The following is a 14,214-nucleotide window of genomic DNA, read 5'->3' on the forward strand; positions in this document are numbered from 1 at the left end:
CAAGAAAGGTTCAGGGAAGGCAGGGAAAATACAGTCCAGGCAGTCCAGTACCAGGCAGTCTGAAGACTGTCTCCCAATCCACTCTCTACACGCTGGGAGGAGTGAGGAAGCAGACAGGCACCCTTTTCACTGGCCAACAGTTAACTGAAAGTTCAAATTTTGCACTTTCCCTGCCTCCCACGTGTTTTTTTCAGTTCTTAACTCAAATCTAAGTATGTAAGTCAAGTCAATATTTTCCTATGAGAGTGGTTCTTAAGTCAAAATGTTCTTAACTCAAGCCGTTCTTAAGTCAAGACCCCACTGTACCTTTTTTTCAAGGAGAGCCACCCCTTCCATTGTCACAGTGGTCTCATAAAAGTCCACTGCTTGTCTCTACAAAACAAAACCATTCTGCTTGAAATGGCTTGCCACCGCCTTTTGGCAGTTCAGAGCTACCTGCAGTCATTATCACTGCTTTCCACTCTGCAACGTCTGCACTCAGTTTGTACGAGGCAGCAGAATTATGTGTATCATCTGCGGTATATCCTGGATGTCTGCACAAAGGCAGAATCAGCTTGCTCAGAAAAAGAAAAAAGTTCGGGGCAGGGATTCTATTATTCCGTCCCAATGCCACTTTTCCCTTCTCCACTGTTCCACTTTACCTTAAAGCGGGCAAGATAATCTCCAATCACACTTTGTTGCCAGATCTCCTCAGCAGTTTTGGGTGACTCAGGAAGTTTGCCACGATCCTCCTTGTCAGAACTATGTTTCTTCTCTGTCTGAGCTTTCATGGCAGCCTCCCGAGCTTTGTACTTGGCCTAAGGGAAGAAGCAGGATTGACAATCATATCTCTTGCAATTAACTACGATTCACTGGTGCACGGAAAAACTTTTTTTGATTGACTGAAATCAGTATTTCTCTACCCTACACTATGTCAGGGAGAAACTTGGGAGTTCCAGCAGAAGCTTCCTGGAATTCTTCAGTGATAAAGCTGCCAGTGGCTGATGATGACTGCTAACCACAGCCCCTCTTTATTACATGCAAATGCTATTTTGCAGGGCACACATTCAGTTTACACAGGGGGACAACAGGGCTTCAATCTAGCCAGTTTCTCCACAAGTTGTCTTTACACCCTCCAGAATGTCTCAAGAATCCTGTACAGCAAAGCTGCAGACAAGTGAAGATAAAATAGGACTTCCTGACAGATTATTACTTTATTAGATGCAGAAGACTGTTTGATTTCCCAGAACAGTCAACAAAGCTGCAATCCAATACAATCTTCCCAACCCATCTCCTTCACTGGGAGCCAATCAGGGGACCAAGAACACGACCTGAAGAAGCATTGCTTCTTCCTATGAAGTGCCACAGATTCTGAGGAAGACAGATACACAGTGAAGTAAAGCACTGTCGTAAAATGTACATGCAGCTCAATCCTTTAAAAAAAAAAACCCAACACCTCCAAATTCACTAACAGTGAAACTAAAATTGCACAACCTAAACAATGTAACTTGTAAACAAAAGGTCACATTAATTGAAACTGCACATTCAAAATTAAACTGGAAAAATCCCTTGGTTGAAACAGGGATTTAGTCCCTACTTCCTTTCTCTTCTTCCACTCCAGACATCATAACATGAGCAAAAAAATACCTTAGGAAAATTTCAGGAGACACGTGGACAGTAAGAAAAGATTGTATCAGTTGTATGCCTACTTATTTGCTTCTGGGCATAGATGAAGACTGTACATAAAATTAGTAATGTCTAAAGAGCTTCTTACTCAAGAAGCCTGTGGATTAGAACTCCCTATCTAATCAGGCCCTGCTTAACATTTTCTCTGGACAACAGCACAGAATACTATTGCAATCATGTCCTTTCGTATGTTTCCCTTTAGGCATCCTGGTTCTTAACCTGTTACTCAGATGTTTTTGGACTGCAACTCCCAGAAGCCTTCACCATCACCTCTGCTGGCTGGGGTTTCTGGGAGTTGCAGTTCAAAAACACCTGAGTAACAAATGTTAAGAACCACTCGGCCACTGTGTGAAAAGAATGCTAGATTAGAAAGGCCTATTGTCTGGTCTTACTATATTCATGTTCAATAAGTGAGATGAGCTGAAGAATGAGAGCAGGGCCACAATACATGGAGACCTTGACAGAGTGATCGTGCACCTATTCAAAGTAACATACATAAAGTCCTATGGTGCTTTTTTGAAGTCAGTGTTTTTTTAACTTAAAGAACCCAAGTGAATTTTTATGTATTAACAGCTTTATTATTGGGTTGTAAACCACCCAGAATAGAGCACTGCACTAATTGGGTGGTATATAAATCAAAGAAATTAATAATAAACAAAAAAGCAAATACATTAATTTATTAACCAGCTATTACACAATTTGGGCATATAATATATCAAATGTATAAATGAAAATCTTCTGCAGCTTCATTAGTTTTCTGAGAAAGCCCAAAGCTAAAGTAAGAGCCAAAAAGAGTTATAGTTTTAGAAGAGGTAGCTGTATTAGTCTGTGCAAGCATATATGGAAATAAAACAAAATAAGCCAAAAAGAGGAATTTGACACTTAAACAACACTTCTGTTCTGACCTATCTTCTATTATTTTTAATTTTTCCACAGGGTAAAGGTTGGCGTTGCATTTTGTTATCCAACATATTAAACTCCCTTTTTTTAAAAAATGCTTTGAAAATTTAGCTTAATTTAACAAACATTCTTGATTGTTTTCACTCAAAAAACACCTTTCCTGTCTCTAAATTTTCTTTCCTTTACAGTAATGACAGTGCAGGAGCAAACTTTTTACTTAACACAGTCCTGCCTAGACATACAAACACAAAATTGGAGCAATCTTGTAGATATAAACATTGCATTTCCTGTAAAGGATCTCTTCTTCACAGAGAGACATCACTAGTGGTTCAGGACTGAAGGTGTTCTCTTTAGAACTTGGAGGTTTCTCCCTTAAGTAGAAATCTCTCCTGTACAGAGAACAGCTAAAGCAAGGTTTCAACCTGTCAACCAGAAGCTCACATAAAAAAACAACACACATAGTTTCTCACATGCATAGATTACGTGTTGGCTTAGAATTGGAATCATACATACATATTTTGTCAAATACAGAGCATGTTAGCAGATCAGCAATTCAAAAATAACCCATGCTCCTCATTGCCAATGCTGGATTTCTGAGGAAGGCAGAAAAAAAAGGTGGCTTGATCTAATCATGTTTCGATTCCTAAGGATCTAAATTTCTGTTCAGTTTCTCTTCCTTCAAAATAAAAAATAGTGTATTTTCAAGCTCTGTACTTAAGAGGTAAAATTAAAATAGAGAGTGATATATACGTTTGGGGAAATGTTACTTCAACATAGGTCTTTGCTGCATGTCTAGCTCATGCTCCTTTGTTTATACTCCCTTCTAAATTAAAATTTCTAAAAACTGTGTGAAAATAGGGTGCCACATGGTAACCTCTCACAGTATGTGACCATGCAGCTGGCTGAGTTTATTTATATCCTACACGATAGCTCAGTGAACACGGATGCAGGGGATGGGAGTTCTATTCCCCACCATGGCTTGCAGAAAAAGAGATACGGTACGTGGTCCTCCGTAAGCTATATGGTCTAAGACAGACTACTTCTAAGTATTCTGTACATAGAAAACTCTGGGAAAAGGACTGAAATCAAGTTGGCCACATATCATAATCTGATATGAGCAATCAGAAAGTGCTAAAACAGGATAAAAACAGCAGTTTGGGATTTCCAACTGATTGGGAATATATGGTAGAGTCCTCTTCAGCTTCAGAGTAGTTGTTGTTACATCCCACATGATAGGATACCCTCCACGGTAAGATACAAGATTCCTTATTCAGTGCCAGCCTCTAATGCTTGTGCCCAAACCACCCTACCCCATTCAAATGGAACTTCTTTCCCTAACAATCATTCACCCGAATCACAGTGTGTCCAACTAAGTCCTCAGAGAGGCCACCACACCTTCATTCTCAGGCTTTCAAAACCAAGCCTCAAGACTTCTTCCCTTTGACTCTGTGCAATATTCACAGATGCACTGGGTGGTGGCTACTACAGAACGCACAGTGGGGCTCTGATTTCATCCATGTCCGTATCAGATGAAGACACCATTGACGGATGGCTTCCCCTATCCCACCCAAACCTGGGGCATAAATGAGCAGAGGTAACGCAAGATGGAATGGCAGGAGCGCCCAGACTGTGACGGAGCTGCTTGGTGCCTTCTGGAGAGAACCAGCGGTTCTGCAATGTTCCAGAACCTTCCATAGGTTTCTAGTTTTTTTTTAAACTCTATTTTATTTCTTCTCTTTTTTAAAGGTGAGGGAGAGCGTCAAGATCCTGGCTTCACTGAAGTCAACAGGGGGGGAAAAATCCAGCTGACTTTGAGATACCCAGGAATACATGCTCCCCTACACCTCCCCCACAAAAATATGGTAAGGAGAATACACATTATTGATTAAACAACCTTTTTTTTCTCTGAAAGATCATTCCACATCCGTGCCAGCAGCCGGGTCAGTTCATTCTCCGACAGTTCAGGTCGCTCCTCCTGCAGCTGCTTGCGTTTCTCCTCCGAGAAGATAAACATAGCAGAAACGGGCCGTTTTGGTTTCTCAGAACCTCCCTGTTAAAGAGCACAAAGGGACTCGTGGTTGTGGAACTCTGGGTTTAACTTTTTGTTTTTTTGTTTTTATGCAATATGGAAAATGGCAAATGATAATCATAATAATGAAATGTGGAAAAACTGGGAGGCTTATTTTGGGGCCTGCAAGCTTCAAGCAATAAATTAATAAACTAACAGTTTAGCTGACGGCTTAATGGGGGAAGCCATTTATACCAGCAATATTAAATTTTAACTGGTGGAGCTTCACATTAGAAGCTTGTTTATATTTTAAGACTATTTTGGTTCAGCTACATCACTACAATGAGAAGTGAATGAAAAGGAAAAAAAGATGGTTATTTATATATAGCAATGAGAGTGGTAACTTATTAAACTGTCAATTATGTTACATTTCCTCCAAAATCTCAAAAAAGTTCCTGTACTGGATCTGGGGACATATGTAAATTTCTATTAACCAATTAGTTACTTGATTATAAGGCAGATTATTAGATCATCTTTACTAGAATTTCCAAAGCAAACCCAGCAGCCACTCTAAATGAAGTCTTGAGGCTGGTTTAGATGGATTCATCCTTCTGCTGAAACACAAGACTGCATACACCCAGAATGAATCCCATTCACTGCCTTTACCCCTAGAGGGGTATGTGCCACTCACCTTGGCAGCATCTGGTGAAGACTTCTTAGAGGCAGGGCTGGTAGCACCTTTTTTGTTTACTCCCAGCATTTTCTCTTCTCCCAGAACCCTCTGCTGTTCTTCTTCAGGTAAGCTCTAAAGTTTTGGGGGGGAAAAATAAGAAAAATAATCCATGACCTTCTAAACATTGTTTTATTTCATGTTTTTTTTTTCTTGCCTTGTGCCTATCTAGTCAATTAATTTGCAAAAAACATGGACGTATCTTCAAAATATATCAGTGAGAAAACGTTAAGTGGAGCAGAACAAAGCTACTCACCTGCCCTGAGAAGCTTTGCTTTCTAAGAGTAAGATGCACGAACAGCCCAATACCTGCACTACCTTTTCCCCTCTGTCTCCCTCCCTTCCCCTCCAAAGGAATAAGGAAGCTGCCTGTGAAGACCATTCAGAAATTTCATTACCTACAGAATGTGATACTGTGGTGGGGAGGCGGGAAAAGAGACACATATTTCCTCAATATATCAGATAAAAACAAACAAAAACAGAAAAACAAGAGACTAATACATTGTGGCATCTTAAAGACTATCTGCTATAGTTTAATGTGAGCTTTTATGAAGTCCTCATACATTAGTTCCTGATTTAAACTCTAGGTTTTTAGATAAAGAAGGGCTCAAGAAGGGCCACAAATCAGTGATTTTAATGTCAAACACAACTATCTGTTAGCTCCATTAATTTTAATTGGAAATATTTATGCATGTCCATCAGTTTGGCAGAAAATAATGGATCATACTCACCTCCAGGAAACGCAAGAGCTCAATTTCATAATCTTTTTTTCTCTGTGGAACAAATCAGCAGAAGAATGTCAGTTTTTGGAGTACCCTTAGATTTTGCCTCCTCTCCCCCTCCATTCAAAATTTGTATCTCCAAACTTTTTTATTTCTACATGATTTCAAAAAAAGATAATGCATTGGTCCTCGCTCTGCTTTTTCCTACCTTTGAAGGAATAACAGCCATACTCAGCCATCTATGGAAGCTATAATCAAGAACTTTAGCCCAAGTGAGGAGACTTTCTCCCTCTCCCACACCAAAACTGGAATGCACTTGCTCCAAGGATTCTAGCACTTCCTAAGGCTAAGAGATATGCTTATGGTCACTTCTATGTTATTCCAAGGATCCTAGTCTGATCTGAAGAACCTATGGACTGGACCAGTGGTTCTTAACGTGGGCGATAATGCCCCCCAGGGGGTGATTTCATTTTTCAGGGGGGCAGTAGAATGAAAAGGGGCAGTAGGGGGGCGCTGGAGCAGAAGGGGGGCGGTAGGGGGGCGCTGGAGCAAGCCAAACCTATGAAGATGGCTGCAGCCTTTTTACAGTGTGCATGAATATATATTTTCCTCCAATCTTAATTTAGTTTCAGAGTTTTTGTCTTGAAATTTTTAGTTCCTGCATTGTGGTTTGTTTTTATGCCCTTTTTATATTTCTTTTTGCGTCTTAAAATTCGTTTGCAACTAAACCGTTAAATGTTTATTTATTTATTTATTTATTTATTTATTTATTTATTTATTTTCTATCCCGCCTATCTGGTCGTGTTAGGACCACTCTAGGCGGCTAACAACATGTTACTTTTTTTTTCTTGGAATTCAGTTTTGTTTTCAGGGGTTATTGGATTTAAGTGTCATAAATAAATAAATAAATAAATAAATAAATAAATAAATAAATAAATAAATAAATAAATAAATAAATAAATAAATAAATAAATAAATAAATAAATAAATAAATAAGATATCACCGTGGGGAGGGGGGCGATGATAACTTCCTCAATGGCTCAAGGGGGCGTTTCTTTCAAAAAGGTTAAGAACCACTGGACTGGACTATCTTGCTCTGGTAAAATGTGAGGATAAAAAGTCACTTTGGTAAGATGAGATTAACTAAGAATACTGTATTGTAATTTAGAGGAATAACTTAGGGGCTATTAAAAGTGCTGGATGTTTATTATCCACAGTAAGAACAACAAAAATAGCTTCTGTGTTGCTTTTTAAAGATCTGGTTGGGCTGTACTGCTATAGGCCATTTAGATTTACTCTCCCATTCCATGTACTCCACTCAGACTCAAAGACTCAGGCATTATTGAGCATCTGTACCTATTACTAGAATTGAAATGTACCACTGAATGGTATTAACTGAATGGTACTAATGTACCATTCACAACATTGCACAATACTCTATCTGACTCACTTAAGAGAAATCTTCTTGGGCATGCTATTACGATCCCCTCGGCTCATTGTCTTGAGCAAATATATTATTTATACCAAGGCTGCATTTTCTAATGTGGGTCAGGATTTTTTAAGTCTCCATAACACCTACTGCCCATTTCAAACTACAATACCCAGCTGGATGTATCTCAGAGTACATATATGAATTGGTGCTTTGATTTGATGATGTGTAGAGAGGGCAGCCAGTTTTGACTCCCTTTTTGAGCAGAGTTGTTTGATTTCTTTGTGGTGGCTGCTTGCTTCAAATTTCTTCAGGGATGGTAGAAGCGATGTCTTCAGAAACATATGGGTCATGCTGTTTCCCCATTGTCTCTGAGGCATTTAATCACCTATATAATTGGTCCTGCTGAGCCTTGGATGCTTCTTTGGAATGAGGAGATAAACAATGACTGCTTTCAGATTGGTCCACTATACCTGAAAAGCTCATTAAGATTCTTCATATACTGATAAGCCACACAAAATGGTGTAAAGGGATCAACAACTAGAATATCAGGCTTACAGCAAGCCCAACAAAATACAAGCTTGAGCTTGTCTTAGAGGCTACTATGAGGCAGTGATGGCAATTAAGAATGTGTATTCCTCTGTCCATCTTTGGCCATCTGATGAGAAGAGAAGACTCCCTGGAAAAGACCTGATGTTGGGAAAGTGTGAAGGCAAGAGAAGGGATGACAGAGGATGAGATGGTTGAACAGTGTCACTGAAACTACCAAGATGAATTTGACCAAACTCAAGCAGTGGAAGGCAGGAGGGCCTGGCGTGTTCTGGTCCATGGGGTCACGAAGAGTCGGACACGACTTAGGGTAATGACTAAACAACAATTCCTCTGTCACCGGTGCCTATGGGGCTTGCTCTTGGAATTTTTCTAAGTGAATATTCCTTACTTCGGTCCTGAGAGACATCTAATGGAGAGCCCACAGCAGCTTCACTGTGGCAAATCGGCAATACATTTTGCAGATAAAACTGTTCCTATCTTTTCTGACTTACCACTGTATCTGAGACAAAAATAAATGTAGCTATTCTTCCATCCAGTTGGACTTTTTATGGATATCTTTCTGCTAGCTGAGAGTAATAAACCTACCTTGTATACTCTTAACGAAGGCTTTCATGGTTAATTAAAATCTGCCCAATTTTATAAGCTTGTCGTTTGGGATGACAGAGAAGAAGATAATGCATTTCTCAGGGAGGATGTGGTTCCCCTAGCCCTAAAGAAGACACTGGTTCATACACTCTTTAAAAAAAAATAGCACCCTGGAGCCTAACATCTTGAACAACTGTTGCCTGTTATCCTTTGGGGACCAAGTACTAACAGCATGTAAGAGTCTCTTAATTGCAGGTACATTTGGAAGAAACAGATTATTTAGATCTATTTCAACCTCAGTTGTACTCATGTTTTGCAAGCAACAACCTCCCTAGCTGCTTATGCTGAAAGTTTCACCTTGATGACTTGCCCTGTACCTTTCAGAGGTTTTCAGTACTACCTTAGATGTTAACACTCTGGTGGACCAAAAGGAATTGTGGAGAATATGCCCGAGTACACTAGATATGCACAGAGAGAAGGGGGGGGCTACCTCTAAGATATGGGAAGGGGAGGTCAGTTCTAGAATATTCTGAAGTATGCCTCTGCAGAGGCACAGATCCATTTGTGTGATCCACATGACTATGAAGAAGAACTGTTTAATCATGGCTCTGATCCTGCTTAAGAAACATTTCCCAGAGGGTGCAGCTGGGGGACTACCATTCCACCATGGTCTTTTGCTCTTCAACTTCTATGTCCCCTGTACTACTTAGCATGTGTCAGCAATTACTATTTGAAAATATAAAGTTTAATAGGTTGAAATGGACCTATACACTGACTATAGGAAGCACTCTCATTGTCTGATCCTGGAGTAAGGTAATAACCTGGAGATAGATCTCCTTTGGGGAACTTAATTAGGACAAAAAAAGCACATTCTATTTAGTTAGAATATTATGTTTATGGCATGAGCACAAAGCATACACGGAATCTATTGCAATAACAGAGATCTTATGATTCAAAGCACTGCTTTGTCAGGGCTCCTGCTCATGGGAAGGCTGTTAAGTGTGTTCAGCTAAATGCACATATACATTCTGGCTTTAAAGCTTTGTGCTTATGTTGGGATGCTTACCATGTGAAGGTCTGAGGGGCTTATGGGGAATGCTGGGGGTATGATTTATATGTATTTTGCTCCTGTCACACATTACAGCACTCTTTGCTTTCAGACTGTAATACTTGAATAGAGTTGAAGGCACTGCTGGTTTGGAATTTTGCTAGCTGGCTATGTAGTTATAGAAGCACTTCCCTTGAAAAATCAAGTATGCAGCATGGAAATGCTCCTGGATCCAACTTTATCCTCACTGCACAGGTAATACCGCTGTCTAGGCACACATTTTACTACCTGTGACAATTCAGTAGCTGCAACTCTACAGAGAAAGAGGGTTTGGCCTTAATTACTCACACCTTACGCATATTCATAAAAAACTATTTCTATTTTCTCTATGTGCAGCCATTTTTGAGGATGGATTAGAAGCTTAAATTGGTACTAAATGTAGCCATCAGGATCCTGGCATTGAATCAAAATACAGTACAGTACGTCTATCCTACATCAACTGCACAAGTTACTAGTTTATTTCGGGGCTCAGGTTAATAATATTTGAAGTTCTAGATAGCCGGTAATCAAGTAATCTTCCTGACTGTTTTCATCCACACAAACCTGACTAGCCTTTAATATCAGCATCAGAGGCCTGAATTTCTTCGGCCCATCATTCAATAAACAGCAGGGTTGTGAGAAGCAGGATTGGGGCCTTAACACAACTATGGAAATCTTTCCCAAAAAAGGTTTAAAAGCATCATTTTCTTCCTGTTTTCATTACTTGAAATATTTTTATTCTGGAAAGAATTTTAGATTTGACTCCACAGTTTTACTGTATTCAAAGGGTTTCAATGATACTGCATATTATATTATATTATATTAACATCTAACAGTATATTTAAATATAACAGTATATCTTATTTAAAAATATATTTATTTTAGCCTAAGTCACTTTGGAAAATTAGTCTGAAAAGCATGGTACAAACAGCCTAGAAACAAATATTAACGAACAAATCTTTCTATACACTGGATGGCAAAGGAACGGATCATTCAGACTTGGAATAGTTAAACTATCATATGGATAGAATAACTACTTTTTTCAGAATTAAAGCAATGGTCCATTTAGCTCTTGTTGTTGACCAAAAGTGGTTCTCCGGGATTTGAGGCATGTCTTTCCTAGTGCGAGAGATGCCAGGAACTGAACGTCAGATCTGCTCTGCTTCTGAGTTATGGCTGTTCGGATAAGGTTTTTGAAACAGACAATTAGCAGTTAAAGATACTACAAAAAAAAAACCTTGAGGACAGGAACTCTTAATATCCCTTCCCCTCCTCACAGAAGTGTACTGGATGGAAGGAAGTTCAGACAGTATATTTCAACAATATGCTCAATATACATTTAATTTCCCCAATTGCTTTATACAGAAATTATGGAAGATTACCTCATATTTATCTTGCACAAAATAGAAAAGGTAGTGCTATTGCCTTACATTTTTTTCCCAAGGCCAACTCTTTCACCTTATTCTATGGCTTTGAGCTTATATCATAAAAGTATTGCTCTCACTTATTTTATGTAGTATTTCCCAAGTTCAAAAGATGTACAACCATTTGGTCTGGCTAGACAAGTATGTGATAGCCAGTAACCCCACTAGGGGACAATGGCTCTTTAGAGAACGGGGTCAGAGCAAGCAGCACCGTTTTGGAACAAGGCGTCAGGAAGAGGAGAAATGTTTCTGAAATGCTTCGTTTATTATGAACTCTCCCCCACCTGCATTCTGTCTGACGTTGAGACCTTACATTACTAAAAGCAAGCCTCTTAATCTACCTACAAAGATCAGGAAGAAGCAACATGCAATCTATAATGGGGACAGGGACACTGTGAGTAAAATAGGTATGGCTGAGACGTGTGGGAATGGAGACTTGTTAAAACAATGAAAAGGACAAAAAACCAGCACCATTTCCTTTTGCCTCTGCTGAGCAGTGTTGCAAAAGGCCTAAAATGGCCACCAGATCTTCTGGCAGTAATAATAAAGGAGAGCCATAAGGCCCAATGTCTAGATTACCACCACTACCATTGCCAGGATCAAGGTGCGAGGGTGGAGGTCTCCAGGCACTGGGAGGCCTAGACAATGCCCAAAGCCCTTAGAAAGCCCTCACTCAATTTATTTTACTGGTGCCTTTCATTGAACCCTTTGGCTTTTTTCTCACTCACTCAGACTGGAAACATTGCACTATGTGCAATTTCCTGTTCTCCCCTTTATGTCTGTCTAACAATGAAACTTGGGTGGCGGAGAATTTTAAATAAGACACAGCTATCAGTTAATTCAGTAGTAATTAAATAAGGCTGAAGAGAATGCACTTCTTAAGTAACTCATTACTGACAAGCACATGAGCTCAATCAACACCAAACCCCAATGAACTGACACAATTCACTTTGATAAATGGGTGATCTATGTAAAATGCAAAGGAATCAAGTTGGTGGGACTCTCTTCCCGCCACTACCTAATTAAGTGAATGCAGAAAACTAAGCCTTTCTGAGGAGACAGAATTTTAGAAAGGAAGAAAAGACATGCTGTCATGGCACAAAAGCAGAAACGAAATGTGGTGGGATCTCCCTCCACAAACAAACATAAACTGCCACATCTTTGCCTGTGAAGCAGAAAGGAACAACTATGAAGTAAGGAGGGAAAATCTATAACCACGATAGCTGCCTCTGAGGAAGACAGCCGTATCAATACATGGCACCACCATACTGCCACATCTCACACCTAATGTCGTATCACAGCAAAGCTGTATGTCTACAATTGAATTCCAAATAATATACAAAACCAGGAACATGTCCACTATTTATCCCAAGCAACACTTACAACCCCCTCCCAGATATGCGAGGGCTGTACTCACCTGATCGCACTTTTTGTGGTAGGCATCCTTTTCTTTCTGAGAGAGAAGCTTCCACTGCTGACTGCAGAGTACCATCCGTTCTGTGCTTGGGACATCTTTCATGTTCGCCATCAGCTCGGCGCAGTAAAGGGAGTAACTATTTCTAAAATAATAATTTTCTTTATGTAGCACCATCCCACTAGTTTAGTATTTGGCATACTTTAAGTACATCAATACAACAGTCAGATGCATAACTGGTGTTTATTATTCCTTCCTGGTCAGCATTGCCAACTCGGATCAACTCTTGCCACAAACAGCTCAGGCTAAAATAAAACAAGTGCATATTTAAAGCAAAAGCGGGCAGCTTCCAGGCAGGAGGGTCACACTGGCACATTTGAATCCTCTGAAGGTCTCACCCAACCTCTGAATTTTAGAAATACAGTAGTATTTAAATGAGAGGTGTATGGAAAACAGACACCTTGTTTTTATAGGGAATCATGCCTTGCACATCACACCTTGGCTTAAAAATAAAATGTGCACTCCTACTGCACGTTGCTCTAAAGTAAAAACTGTTTTTCACCTCTTCTGTGCCAAGTCACCAGCAAAATGAGTGGGGCAGGAATGCATCTGTGTTGCCCACCCATTGCAACACTTGGTACTTGCATCATATTCCCACACTATTCTTTTTCCTTTTAATTTTGAGTTCTAAATCTCATTTGGCTTGATTTTTTTAAAAAATGTACAAGGAGGTAATCTGACCAGTTGAGAGCCTTCTCTATTTTACTTATTCTGTCATGGAAAAATGAGGGATTGGCTTTTCTACTTTATAGAAGCTTTGCCAGTTGACAAGGAAAGGATTATTTTCAACCGTAGCCCAAAGCATTTTAACATGTTTCCCCACTTGGTCTGGGTCACAAGATGCAGTTGTTTGGATCCTCTCATTCAGAGTTTTTTGGAATTTTAAACATGCATGCATTAAACTCAAACTCCCCTCTAGGGACGGATAAGAACAAAACAGCTTGGAATTAGCTTGTAGGATTTTTATGAAGTTTATTCACATAGAACCCTAACCTCAGTTTAAAGCAGGGGAAAGTGGGGAGGATAAGAATTAGGCTTTATGAACGTTATGTTTCCCATCCAGTTAAGTATGAGATAACTGAAACTAACGAGATAGTACAGCAATTCTGCCAAGATTTGCAGAGCAACAAATTGTGACTGATGCACTAGTGATCTCACCAGCCACGGATAGAAGAACATCTGAATAATTTAAGAAATAGAAGACTGGGTAATCCTCTTGTCAGCCACTTCACAGAATTTAATCACACAATAAGACATTTAATACTCTGGGTCGTGGATATGGCTCCTGTTAAGTATGAGAGTTCCTTACTGAGGAGGAAAATTGATTAAATATTGAGACTGAACACTTTAGCCCCTAAATGAAGAAATAGATTTCATGCCCTTACTAAAGAACAACCCCAACTGCCTTGCTGATTATCTCACTGTCCTTAACTTGTCTGCCCCCTGAGAATAAGTAGATACCATCCCTTCTGTATTTGCACTTTGGATCAGTGTCGGAGCTGGTATAGCTCAAACAAGAAGCAAAAGTTCTAAAAGCTTGGTATGTATCTTATATGCTGTCATTAAGCTGTACTAGGAGTTTATTGATTTTATGTGCATATTTACTAATATTTTATATTGTTAACTGTGCAGATAAGA

General features: G+C 39.5%; 1 protein-coding gene across 7 annotated transcripts in view; it reads right to left on the reverse strand.

Annotated features, from left to right (window-relative positions):
* UBTF (upstream binding transcription factor) overlaps window positions 1-14,214 on the reverse strand; it is a 74,594-nt gene that overhangs the window by 23,777 nt on the left and 36,603 nt on the right. For 5 of the 7 annotated variants that reach the window (XM_020799253.3, XM_020799246.3, XM_020799248.3 and 2 more), the window contains 5 exons: window positions 12,520-12,661; window positions 6,035-6,076; window positions 5,265-5,378; window positions 4,460-4,615; window positions 642-797 (listed from right to left, as the gene is read on the reverse strand). In XM_020799253.3, the coding sequence (XP_020654912.2) occupies window positions 642-797; window positions 4,460-4,615; window positions 5,265-5,378; window positions 6,035-6,076; window positions 12,520-12,661 (610 nt within the window). The remainder of the gene's footprint in view (window positions 1-641; window positions 798-4,459; window positions 4,616-5,264; window positions 5,379-6,034; window positions 6,077-12,519; window positions 12,662-14,214) is intronic. The other 2 variants (XM_078377827.1, XM_020799254.3) reach the window with 1 other exon arrangement.

Source organism: Pogona vitticeps, chromosome 6 (assembly GCF_051106095.1).
Source record: "Pogona vitticeps strain Pit_001003342236 chromosome 6, PviZW2.1, whole genome shotgun sequence".
Classification (NCBI taxonomy): domain Eukaryota; kingdom Metazoa; phylum Chordata; class Lepidosauria; order Squamata; family Agamidae; genus Pogona; species Pogona vitticeps.